Consider the following 12,902-nt stretch of genomic DNA (forward strand, 5'->3'; position numbering starts at 1 on the left):
TCAAGCACAGGCTTTTAGAAAATAAATAAAAAATATGAATTTGAACTTTATATAAAGCGCGCTGCAACTAGGGTTCCAATAACTAATGTTGGTGTCTTTAGATTTTGGTGATCTAAAATTGGTAATTCCTGAATTGCTAAATAAATTTATATATATCCACTCCTATTATCATAGTATTTATTATATTTGTTTCAATTATTAATTATTTGGAGTGGAATTTTCTTCGCCCTGGATTTGTGGCATTTCCATTATTGTGTTAGCCTCTTAACGTTAAATTTGCTTTTGTGCAGTGAATTTTTTCTGAATATGAAATTTCCCTGTTGATTGGACTATTATGGGGGATCTTTTTTATTTCCATTTTAAAGTTAATTTCAATCTTGATTTTGAATAATAACAATGGTGTCTCTTTGATTAATAACCATGATTTGAGCTTGAGCAATGTCTTGTCACCAATAACTCTGAAGTTCCTCATCCCAATTTGAATCTGATCTTATGATATAAACATTGATCTTTTGTGGAATTCAGGAAGGATTCAAATTACAAAAGAACAGTGATTGCATGCTTTATACAAGCAGTTTACTTGCTTGAACTTGATAGGCAAGAAAAAAGAACACAAGAGACTGCACTAGCACCTAATTGGTGGATCCCCTTCAAGTACAAGCTCACACAAACTCTCATCGACGAAAGGGACGGATCCATTTTCGGGGCAGTACTCGAATGGGACCGGGCGGCAGCTATGGCCGACTTGGTCTTAATGAGGCCTAGTGGTGCGCCGCGAGCTGTTCTAGCACTCAGAGGAACACTACTCAAATCACCCACAATGCGAAGAGACATCGAAGATGACCTTAGATTCTTTGCCTGGGAAAGTTTGAAAGGCTCTTGCAGGTTTAAATTGGCATTGGAGGTACTAAAATCGGCTTCGAATTCCTTCGGAGGAAGCAATGTTTGTGTGGCAGGGCATTCATTGGGTGCTGGTTTCGCTCTTCAAGTTGGAAAAGCATTAGCCAAAGAAGGAATCTATGTTGAGACACATTTGTTCAATCCACCTTCGGTTTCTCTAGCAATGAGTTTAAGAAACATTGGAGAAAAAGCAGAGTCTGCTTGGAAGAAACTGAAATCCATGCTTCCTTATAGTGGCCAGGAATCTCGAGCCGGCGAGGAAGGAGATACCAACAAGAATCTAGGATTAAAGAGTTGGATACCGAGGCTATCAAGCTTCAAGAACTCCGGTTTTGGAGTGGGCAAATGGGTTCCTCATTTGTATGTAAACAATAGTGACTACATTTGTTGTTCTTATAATGATCCGGGTGGTGATGGTGGAGTTAATAAGGAGAATGTTGCACCGCCGGGGAATGGCCCGGTCGCGGCGAAGCTGTTTGTTGTTACTAAGGAGAGGCAGAAGTTCCATGAAGCTCATGGATTGGAGCAATGGTGGTCAAGTGATGCAGAACTTCAGCAGGCTATTCATAGTAGCAAACTGATAAGTAGACAGTTAAGATCTTTGTATAGTGGGAGTGGTACTTCTTCTCAAGTAACAACACAAGGAAAGTCTTAGTAACTGAAAATTGGAGTTTGTGAAATTGAATTCTTTGCTTTTATTTGTTCATATGATTCTTTTGTATTTGTTTTGTTTTCTGTTTTGGGTTTTTCTTTAAACAAATTAGTGTATTGTTTTGCCTTATAATAAGTGAAATCACTCTTACTGAAAAGTAAAGAGAACTTGCTGCTTTGATATTTGTCATTACATGTGGAATAATCTCAAGTCTTTCTGGTTTGAACACATATTTTCTTATTTTAGCAAGGTTGTGAGAACCGGACCGGTCAATAAACCGGTGAAGTCACTGGTTCAATGGTTCACTGGTTCAACTGGGGTTCAACCGATTTAATTAAATATTAAATAAAATTATTAAAAAACTTAAAATAATCTTAAGTATATAAATTCAATGATCTCTAACTTAATAAAATTTAATATTTCACATAATAAATTATCCATTACTTAATATTATAGGTTCACAAACAACTTCAAACATCAAAGTTTATAAGTAAACAAAAAATAAAAGTACATAATGACAAACCCATAATGTTCTACATTCAAAAGATACAATTACTAGCAAGTTTTCAACTAATCAAAGGTGCAACTCATCAAAAATCATAATTATCATTAAGTGTTCCAACATCTCCATCATAAACAGGTAATCCAAAGCTACCATCATCAGAAGTACCACCAAAAGAAGCTGTATTTGAAGAATCAGCAACATTAGGGAAATCCACATCAAGTTCCACATCTCCTCCATCTAATAAAATAAAATAGAAAACCAAGAAAAATTAAAGTTACAACTTTACATCAGATATTGAGAGGAAATGAAACAAGTTTTGCTATTTCAATCACCTATAGGATATGAAGGCATAGCATTATCCGTATAAATTAAATTTTCAATGCCTTCGATGTCTCCATTAGTAAATTCAGGATCACCTTCATCCGGCATTACACAAAAATCTACTGTGTCAATGCTTTGAATGTCAATTGGATCATAATTCTTCTTCTTGCGATGCATTCTAGATTGAAGGCGTAGATTATAAGTGACATAAACAATGTCACTTAGCCTTTGATGCTCTAATCGGTTCCTCCTCTTTGAATGGATTTGTTCAAAGAGGCTCCAGTTCCTCTCGCAGCCGGATGATGAAGATGTTTGATGAAGAAGACGAATTGCTATTTTTTGCAAGTTAGAAGCACTCCCACCATGTAGCCTCCACCATTCACCTACTAGAATATGTAATTCAACCATCAATTCTCATTCAATATTTAAAAAACATTCAAAGTAAATTAAACATAGAAATATAAATACTTACCAGGTTCAAGTCTCTTAATTGCTTTCAATGCACTTTCCCTTCCAAAACTTCCTTTTTGATCTCGATACAACTGTATCTCTTGCATTGCGGCAATCGAGCCATCGCAAAGAGTTTCAATATCAAATAAATCAAGCAAAGACCTCAAGATATTTGCCTTCTCAACAAACCCCTCACTATAGAAGTAATCTGGATTCAAAAAGTATGCTGCTTCATGGAGGTCACGCTTCAAATGCTTATCCCACCGCATTTTCAAGATACTTGTATAAGGTGTGTATGCAGATTTCCTATTTCTAAACATTGTCTTGATATTAATTTTGGCTCTTTGCATGCCCGCATACACGATACCCAGAGAAGGTTTCTCATCAGCATCAACAAGCCTCAATAACTTAATTAGAGGACCAACAAGCATAACAGTAGTAAAACAATCCTCCCAAAACTTACTATCCAAGATAATTGAACTAACCATCTTCCCATTGACACTCTTGGATAATTTATGAGAAGTGAAATATTTGTCAATCACCAATGCTTGCAAGTCTTGTTTATGATCATATATACTTTTCAAAGTAATGAAAACAGTAACAAAATGTGTTACTCCTGGTCGAACAATTTCTTTCCACTCTTTTCTTTTTCTAAGCCATGACAAGAAAATCATATGATTGTAAACAAAGACAGTCACTTTTGAAGCACGAGAGGCAAGGTCAGCTATGTGAGGAAGACTTGCTATGTCTTTCAAGATAAGATTGATGCAATGAGCAGCACAAGGAGACCAAAAAATATTTGGATACTTTTCATGAATGAGTTTTCCAGCAGATACATAATTCACAGCATTATCAGTAACCACATGCACAATGTTACTAGACCCAACCCACTCAATAACCTTAGCAAACAATTTAAACAAGGTATCGGCAGTTTTTATCATATCAGAAGCATCAACATGCTTAACAAATGACATACCAGCAGGACAATAAACTAGAAAATTAATTAACGTACGCTGCCTTTGATCAGTCCAGCCATCTGCCATCAGTGTACAACCAGTCCTTTTCCACGAGCTCCTATAACCTTCAACAAGCAACTGACACTCCTTCTTAAGATCGGCCAGCAAATGAACTCTCATTTCATCATACGACGGTCCCTTGAAACCAGGTCCAATTGCAGCAACGCCGTCCAAGGCAGGTTGAAAGTAAGGCGATTGAATTGCATTGAATGGAATCCGTGCATCAATGATCCATCTTGCAAGCCCCAACTTAACCTTGTGTTTAACTTGTTTACTGGCCAAGACACTTTTCAAAGCTGGTTGAGAGCCTGGCGTAGTCCTTTCCTTAAAATAACTTCCAATTGGAGTAGCAGCAATCGCTCTTCTCTTTCCTTTGTCTCCCATTGTTGCAGGAGCCGGAGGTTGTACAGGATTAGGCGCTTCACCCTCTTCTTCCGCTTGTGTTTCACTTTCCACATCATAACAATCAGCTGTATATTTTCTTTTTTCGGCCTTATTTTTTTTGTTTTCCTCCAAAAGCCTTTTGAATTGAAGTTCCACATCTTCAGTTACTTTGTTACAAACTTTAATTTGTCCAGGGATCTTTGCAAGATGATATTTCATTCTATATATCCCCCTTCCATTGTAAGTATTCAAGCAGAAAATACATGTATATTGAGCCTTGTTATTTTTGTCATACTTCACTGTAAAATACTGCCAAGCTGGATCAGATTTACCTCTGGATGAACCAGTTTGAGAATCTTGTGGCTGTGGGTTACTTTGTGATTGTTCTATCTATAACAATCAGAAAACCAAAGACCAGAAAACTTCAGAAAACCATGAAAATAATCAAAATATTCATCCTGAAGCAACAAACAGAAGCAGCAAAATATATTCAAAATCAATAACAGCAATGATGAAAATAATGAAACAGCAAACAGAAGCAGGTAACAGAAGCAGCAATGCAAAACAGAAGTAGGTAACAGAAGCAGCAATGCAAAACAGAAGCAGCTAACAGAAGCAGCAAAAAAATATTCATCATGATTCATGAAGCAGCTAACAGAAGCAGCAATGCAAAACATATTCAAAATAAAAAACATCAATCATGAAAATCAAGAAGGCAACATAGAATAGCTGAGCTCACAAAACTTCAGAAAATCAAAATCCAAAATCATAAAGGCAGCATAGAACAGGCGAGCTCACAGAACCTCAGAAAATCAAAATCCAAAATCAAGTACAGAACAGGCGAGCTCACAGAACAAGATCAGAACCTCAGAAAATCAAAATCAAGAAGCATAGGTGAAAGAACAGAGTCTTACCAAATTCAGAAGGAGGCGGGCTCGGCCGGTGGTCGTCGGCTGCTGTCGATGGTTGTGGGTGGCGACCAACAACAGCATAACATTAAAAAAATGCCAAAACGACGTCGTTTGGCATCTGAATTTGCAAACTATTGAACCGCAAAAAAACCGAACGATTCTTCCGGTTCGCCGGTTAACTGCCGGTTCGACCGGTTTTTTGGCCGGTTTTTTGCTAAGCGGTTATTAGCGTTACCCGGATCGGTTAGGTGACTGGTTCCCAGTTTTTTCGATTGAAGTCCAATTTTCAGAACCATGTATTTTAGTTTTAATATTTTCTGATTTCATTTCTTAATGAAAATCATTAATCAAACAAACCCTTAGTATCCTAATGAATTTATTCTGTGTCTAAATTTTACAAGATGTTGGATCAATTTTTAAGGAATTAATAGGCAGTAGTTCTATAAATCCACTAATATTATCAGCAGTGACAATAAAGAGAAGTACTTTTTCAAGTTGAAGTGGGAAAATATTTTATGTTTGATATATTTATATTTTATAGAAATACTTTTTATTAGAATTAGAAGCAGTCAAATTGTTTTGATACGATAAATATATAAGTACATCTCAAAAATTGCATCAAAGTTGTTTGTTTTTAGGGTAAAAAACCTAAACAAGCCAAAGGGAGATCAATTTTACACAGATAAGCCAAACCAAAATCTGATTCATCAATCAACCAAAGGACATTTCTATATAGTTCGAACCAAATAGGTTCGAACTCACTTTTCAAGTAATTCGAACCAAATAGGTTCGAATTACACGTATAGAACAAAGCAACATAGTTCGAACCAAATTGGTTTGAACCCTAACTTGATAATTCGAACCAGCTTGGTTCGAATTACTCAGAATTCGTTCCAGCAAGCAATTTAAGTTACGAACATAGTTTTCGCATCATGTCTTAATAAAACTCGTAAAGTTATTTTTGCCGGTGTGCATTAGACATACATTTCGTTTAAAACTGCGGTGACAGAACATATTCATTAACTAAAATCCCATTCAAAGTACATCGCACTAACGTTAACAAATTCTATCAGTCACCAACTACAAGCAAGAAAACCAATAATAGTGGAATCTAAACGCGAAATTGAAATAACAAAAGTACCAAAGCCACCAATACACCTAATCATGTCCCCGTGTGTGCTCTGCTCCTCCGAGCTGTGGGCAACTCCGACGTGTGTGGCCGGGCTGCCGACAAAGCCCACATCTCTTTGGCCGGTTCGGATCTGCCTCGTCCATATTGGTCCGTATCCGAGTGGACCTGGGACGACCCTCTCTCGCACGCCTCTTATTGGGGTCAGGGATGACAGTCGGCCCGTCATATGGTGGCCAGAAACCCTCCGGAATGGGAGGTGTGAAACCCATCTGATATACACTGAAGACCGAACTAAGACGATACACCTGGTGAACGTAAGGCTCCCATGTAAGCCGTGAGTAGGCACAACATGCCAGTGCGTGGGGACACAGAAAATGAAGTGCCTGGAAGTATCCGCAGTCACATGTGTGAGATGCAAGCGAGACTCTGTAGGTACCCAGTGAGAAAGAACCAGTCGGAGTTGTCTCTGCGACGATGAACTCGGAGTTATCCCTGTCGTACACAGTTACCGTGAAGCACCTAGCCGTCTTCAAGTTGGCCTCTATACACTTCACCAAGTGCTGACTAAATTGTTGTCTGGTACCCATATGCGCCTCAGCCTCCCTCCTTTTGCGAACAAATAATTCGGCCAACCTTCCGTATGTGCCCTTGATTAGCGAGCACACAGGAAGGTTTCTGACACCCTTGAGGATCGAGTTCACACACTCAGATATATTCGTCGTCATGTGTCCGAATCTACGCCCCTCATCACAATGCTGTGTCCACAAGGAATACTCAATCCGGTTAGCCCAGTCACACATCGCCGGGTCTTTGGTCCTAAGAATATCAAACCAGTACTGGAACTCGACCTCGGTCTTAGCGTACGCCGCATTCACAAGTAGCCTCCTTGCGTCTTTGCCCTTGAAGGTGAGGGCAAAATTTGCCGCAACATGTCGAATGCAGAATGCCCGGTATGCAGACAGAGGTAACCAGCCTCCGTCAAGAGCCTCAAGGGCGGCCTTGATGCCGTTATGCCTGTCCGAGATAACCAGCAGACCCGGCTACGGTGTCACATGCTCACGTAGGTGGGAGAGAAAGAAGGACCACGACTCAGCATTCTCACCCTCGACTAATGCGAATGCAACAAGGAGTATGTTGGAGTTCCTGTCCTGTGCAATCGCGACAAGCAACGTTCCCCCATACTTGCCATACAGATGGGTGCCGTCAATACTAACTAGGGGCTTGCAATGACGGAATGCCTCGATACATGGTGGAAAGGTCCAGAATAGTCTGTGAAAATAAGCTCGAGACTCGTTCAACTGTCCACCGACACGAACAGGGCTCGTCCTTAGCACTGCAACAGTACCAGGCATCGTCAACTGCACTCCTAACACCCACCTTGGGAGCTCGTTGTACGACTCATCCCAGTCACCATAGATGAGGGCAACAGCCTTCTGCTTCGCCAACCAGACCCTCCTGTAAGTCGGCCTAAACCCAAAGTGTGCAGCGGTGGCATTTATGAGCACTTTGATGCTGACGGATGCATCAGCCCTCACCATTGGCATAATGAATGCCGATATGACATGGTAATCCAAACTCCTGTGGTCGCTGGAAATGGAGGTGGCGAGACAAGTATGCGGTCCGTTGTAACGTTTGACCTCCCAAATCCCCTTGCGCTGTCGGAGACTGAGTCGAATCAACCATGTGCACCCATTGCCGAACTCAGAACACTTGCCCACATACCGGCGATAGTCAGACTCCACGATCTTGTACTGTACCCCTCACCGAATGCTGTAAGTCTTGACACTTAACAGGGCCTCTTCTTTATCCGGAAATTGCTGACCAACCTGAAACTCTGTCAGACCTGCAGACCCTTCAGCATCTCTAGCGCCAAATCCAGCCGGCTGCCCAGCAACCCCCTCCTGCCTCATGGCATCCAAGTCCAAAGAGGAAAAATGTGGAGGGTACTGCTGCGTGCCAGAGCTAGAACCACCGCCCGGCCCAGCAGGCTCACTTGCTCCAACATCATCGCCACTGTCATCAGCAATCATATCCGGCTCGACATCATCGTCCTCTGGATCATCCAAGAATCCATCTCCAACCCCAGCCGGTGCAGCACACTGTAAAGATGTCGGCAGATACCCACCTTCACCGACCTCGTCGCCTACACTGCCGATGAGATCAACAGTGAACGAAGGGGAGGCGACAGATTGGACGGGTGGCTCGTACGCAAGGACGGAGGAAGATGCAACGGCAGGTCTGGAGCTAGAACCGGCTACCGTGGCTAAAGTGGTGGTATTCCGGTTCGAACCCCCCGAGCTAGACACCGCGTCAACCAACTTTGCCAACAGTTCTGGTGTCCTAACCTCTGGAAACTGCCAGCGACAATGAAACATGATCTGCAAGTTCTCATCACTCCCGATTGTGAAACAATCGTACTTTACGGTGTTCTGGAGCACCGTGATTGGAAATCGATAAAAAAAACTTCTTAACCCGTTTCACACCTTCCAGACCGAGTTTCAGCAGTACAGAGCTAACAAGGTCCTCATACCTCGTCGTAGGCGTGACGATAATACAGAGAGGATCCTTATCAGTGAACTTCACACCGGAACGAGTTTTCTTCTTAATGGATCCTCTGTGGTGAACTAACACGGCGAAACTCTCCTCACTAGCCATGTAACCCCACTCTTATGATAGCAACTCACCTTCACACCATATATATACAGCTCTCCTCCTCACTAATTCGAACCATGCTAGTACGAAATATGGTCTGTGTAATTCGAACCAAGCTGGTTCGAATTAATTTACGTGTAAATCGAACCTATTTGGTTCGAATTATGGAGGTTGAGTTCGAACCAAGGTGGTTCGAATTATGTGGCTATGGGAACATGTGTAATTCGAATCTATTTGGTTCGAATTACTTGGAAAATGAGTTCGAACCTATTTGGTTCGAACTATATAGAAATGTCCTTTGGTTGATTGATGAATCAGATTTTGCTTTGGCTTATTTGTGTAAATTTGATATCCCTTTGGCTTGTTTATGTTTTTTACCCTTGTTTTTACCTAACTTTTTTCTAGAAACACAAATAAACAATTCAAAAAATAAAATAAATATTTAGGCCAAATATTTATTGTTGCAACAAAAAAAAGTACCTTTTTTATCCTAAAAGTACAAAGAAACAAGAGGGGCTAATAGACTCGTCAACACCAAATCTGTCTTATAATTAGAACTTGAAACCATTGATACGATTAGGAAAAGAGAAATTCTAAGGTGTTTACAAAATTTGTGTTTAACTTGTCTAAAAGATAAGAGGTAAAAAAGTAGATTGCACTATTTATATTTGTGTCAAAGTAGTTGAAAATTTAGGCATATAAGAAAATATCTTAAAAAAAAGTGTATGTATATTATTCAATTTTATAATTTAATCTACATTTTTTATGAATAACTTAAGATGCACAGACAATGACAAAGAACGGTGACACTTATAATTAATTGAGTCCTGAAGAGAAGGGGGAACTGGGGAAGGGACTTTGGCAGCCCTAAAATTTTAATTTTGCTTTTATATAGGACATAGCATCTCCCGGTCTAACCGATAAAAAATTAATCGGTCATATAAGAATTTGTTTTTTGAATGAATTGTTGTATGCACAATTTAAAATTTGAATTTTGATACTTATTTAAACAAATTAATAAATTAATTATTAAATCAACTCAAATTAATTTGCTTATTTATATATTGAATTTTATAGTGAAAAAAGCTAACTTATACTAAAATTAATTTTGGAATTTCAGCGTCAATAGCATTTCTTAGGTGGTTACAATTTTGTGTGTGTAACGTAACTCAACAACGCTGAAAGAATTCAAGGTGAAGAACGGTCAAAGAATTTAATGGTTTCACCGTAAATTTATTAACCCATTCTGGAATTGATTATATTGAAGACTTTTGAAGTACATAGCAAAGTATTTCAACAGAATGTTGGCATATGCAGTTGCTAGTTCTACCAAAAGCCTAGCACTAGCAGTAGTAGGGTGTCATGTAAGAGCATTTTTATCTTATCTTATTTTATTATATTTTTGCGTAATCTTGTAGGAGAGGATAATAGGAAATGAGTATATCTATTGCTAAAGTATTTAATAATTAATTTTGAGGAGTGCTAGGCCAACAAATTTTGTGATTTGTAATTATTAATTAATTAGTGACTATTAGTAATTTTAATGGTGTGAGATTTTATCTAAAAATGTGAGATTATTTACTTTATTTTTGTTGGTTAAGTGTTGGCCAGATTTCAATAAAATTGCTGTCTCTAAACTTTTTCATTAATTTTTTCCCTCAATAAAAAAAGGTAAAAAAAAAAATAAGGTATTTCTTGCGCCGCAAAATTCAGAGCTGGCAGTCACGAGAAATGGAAGAGTTTGTTGGAACCACCGCCGTGAATACAAGGATCAGAGCCAAAATGCCAAATCTCTTTAAAGAGTTTCAAAACAAAAAAACGATAAAAATGTATAATTACATTAAAAATTCATATCCACTTATCTTCTTATGAAAATAAAATGTAAATATTTACCTAATTATATATAGTTTAAAGATGTATTTAAACACAAATATACACAATTTCAAAGAAAAAATAGGTTAAATATAATCCTTTAATAAAATATTTCAAAGTCAAATTAAAACAAATTTATTTCCAAATAGTAATAATTATTCCAAAATTGTATTTTTTAAATAAGTGAGCACTTATTTTAAGGTTAACAAATATAAAAATTGTTATATGTACACACTAAAAAAATAAGTGTTGTTTATATATTTTTAATGTATATTTTATATTTTAATATATATTTTATATGAGTGATTAATTTAATGATTATTTTTTATGTATATGTTAGGAAATAATAAATTTAAATATTATAAAAATTTGTTTGTTTAAAATTTTCAAATGGTTAGAAATTACTTTTAGTATTTCCACGAATAAATTAGCTTAGGGTTGTTCTATTATATATATTCCTAGAAATAAATTTTTAATTTCTGAAATAATTCTAATGCCAATAAATTAAAAGGATGCATGAGCTATTTGACAATAAACATAATAATGGAATATAATAATAATTCTATATCTTGCTTTTTATTTTCTTGACATCATAATATCAGATGCCTACATTTTTTATGGAAAATAACATTTTATATTTCAATCAAAAAATTATTTAAGAGAATAAATTATTCTCGAAAAATTAAAATTTTGAATATTAAAAAAAAAGTAAAATTCGACCATTTTATTGGTATCTTGTGGCCATCGATAAAAATTGTCATCAAAATATAAAATAAATAAAATTATAATAAAAAAAACATGTTCAATGGATCGTACATTTTATATGAATCACTTTTGTATTATGAGTGTCGAAGTTCTGATCTTAATGAGTTTGCTTCTACACAAAATTATTTTACCCTTCAATCTTACAACTCTATTAAACAGGTTTAAGTCGCTATGCTAAACCTCGAATAATTTGTAAAAACAAAATGTTTTAAACTATAAATTAGTTGCACTTATATTAAATTATTAGTTTTAGTTTTAAATAAAGTTCAATAACACTAATATTAATTAATTTCAATTGGTACATACCAAAACACAAATAAATATGACTTGTTTTTTTTTAAATTATTTTATTATTTTCATTAAAAAAATATTTTGACTTCAAAATAAAAGAGATCATTGTTTATTGTACTACTTTTTTTTTTTGTTCTGTGAAAAATATTTTTTATTTTTGTTGAAAATATTTTACCACTATTTTCACACAATGTTTTATCTACTAGAAGTATTGGCCCTCCACTACTATTTTCACAAAACATACATGACACACATTTTACCACATACAAAATTATTATTTTCTATTTTTACCTAACATATCATACACCATAAAACACTGAACACTAACTACACAATAATTTTTTTGATATTGCTATCAAGATTACTGAATTATAATTATATTACTATTTACCACGTACAAGAACACTATTATTTACTTGTAATAATTATAGGATCATTCCTTTATATTTTGTAATATTTCTCTACTTTTTTTATGTATATTTTTGTATACCAAATGTTTCTTTGATTTCTTCGAATAAAAAAACAGAAAAGTAAAAAATTTTATATACTTATCATTATGTACTCCTATTATAATTAATTACCATTAACATTAAACTAATAAAAATATAATCTAAGTAACATTCTTGCTCAACAAATTCATGAAAGTGACAAATTTCAAAGAAAATTTGAGTCAATTTATTCAAAAATTACAACTTTAAAATAAATATTTTTGTAACTAAAATTTAAACCAAAATACCTTATTAATAAGCTGACATCAATAAAAGTTCTTATATTTTAATTTTTTTTAAAATACTTATTTAAATTGTTTATATAAATTAAACGAATTTGGATCCTCTAAATTTTGAATTTTACTTTAGAGGATAAAGTATGATCTATTACCATTTATTTTATAGGTGAGACAAAAAAGACATGAGAGAAAAAATATTCAATAGTGAGAGATCTCACTTTATCCTCTAAAATAAAAATTTAAAATTTAAAAGATCCAAATTCAAACTGAACTTATATAGTTATTAAATTCGCTGACTTGCCAATAAAAATAATAAGTATTAAA

The 12,902-nt window shown here is 35.9% G+C and overlaps 1 protein-coding gene across 1 annotated transcript in view; it reads left to right on the top strand.

Moving 5' to 3' along the window:
- Nucleotides 1-1,729, top strand: part of LOC107619717 (GDSL esterase/lipase At4g10955) — a 2,299-nt gene extending 570 nt beyond the window's left edge. Inside the window, exon 2 of the mRNA XM_016322013.2 lies at nucleotides 526-1,729. Within this exon, the coding sequence (XP_016177499.1) occupies nucleotides 526-1,555 (1,030 nt within the window). The 3' untranslated portion in view covers nucleotides 1,556-1,729. The remainder of the gene's footprint in view (nucleotides 1-525) is intronic.

The sequence above is a fragment of the Arachis ipaensis genome, chromosome B09 (assembly GCF_000816755.2).
Source record: "Arachis ipaensis cultivar K30076 chromosome B09, Araip1.1, whole genome shotgun sequence".
In the NCBI taxonomy this organism is placed as follows: Eukaryota; Viridiplantae; Streptophyta; class Magnoliopsida; order Fabales; family Fabaceae; genus Arachis; species Arachis ipaensis.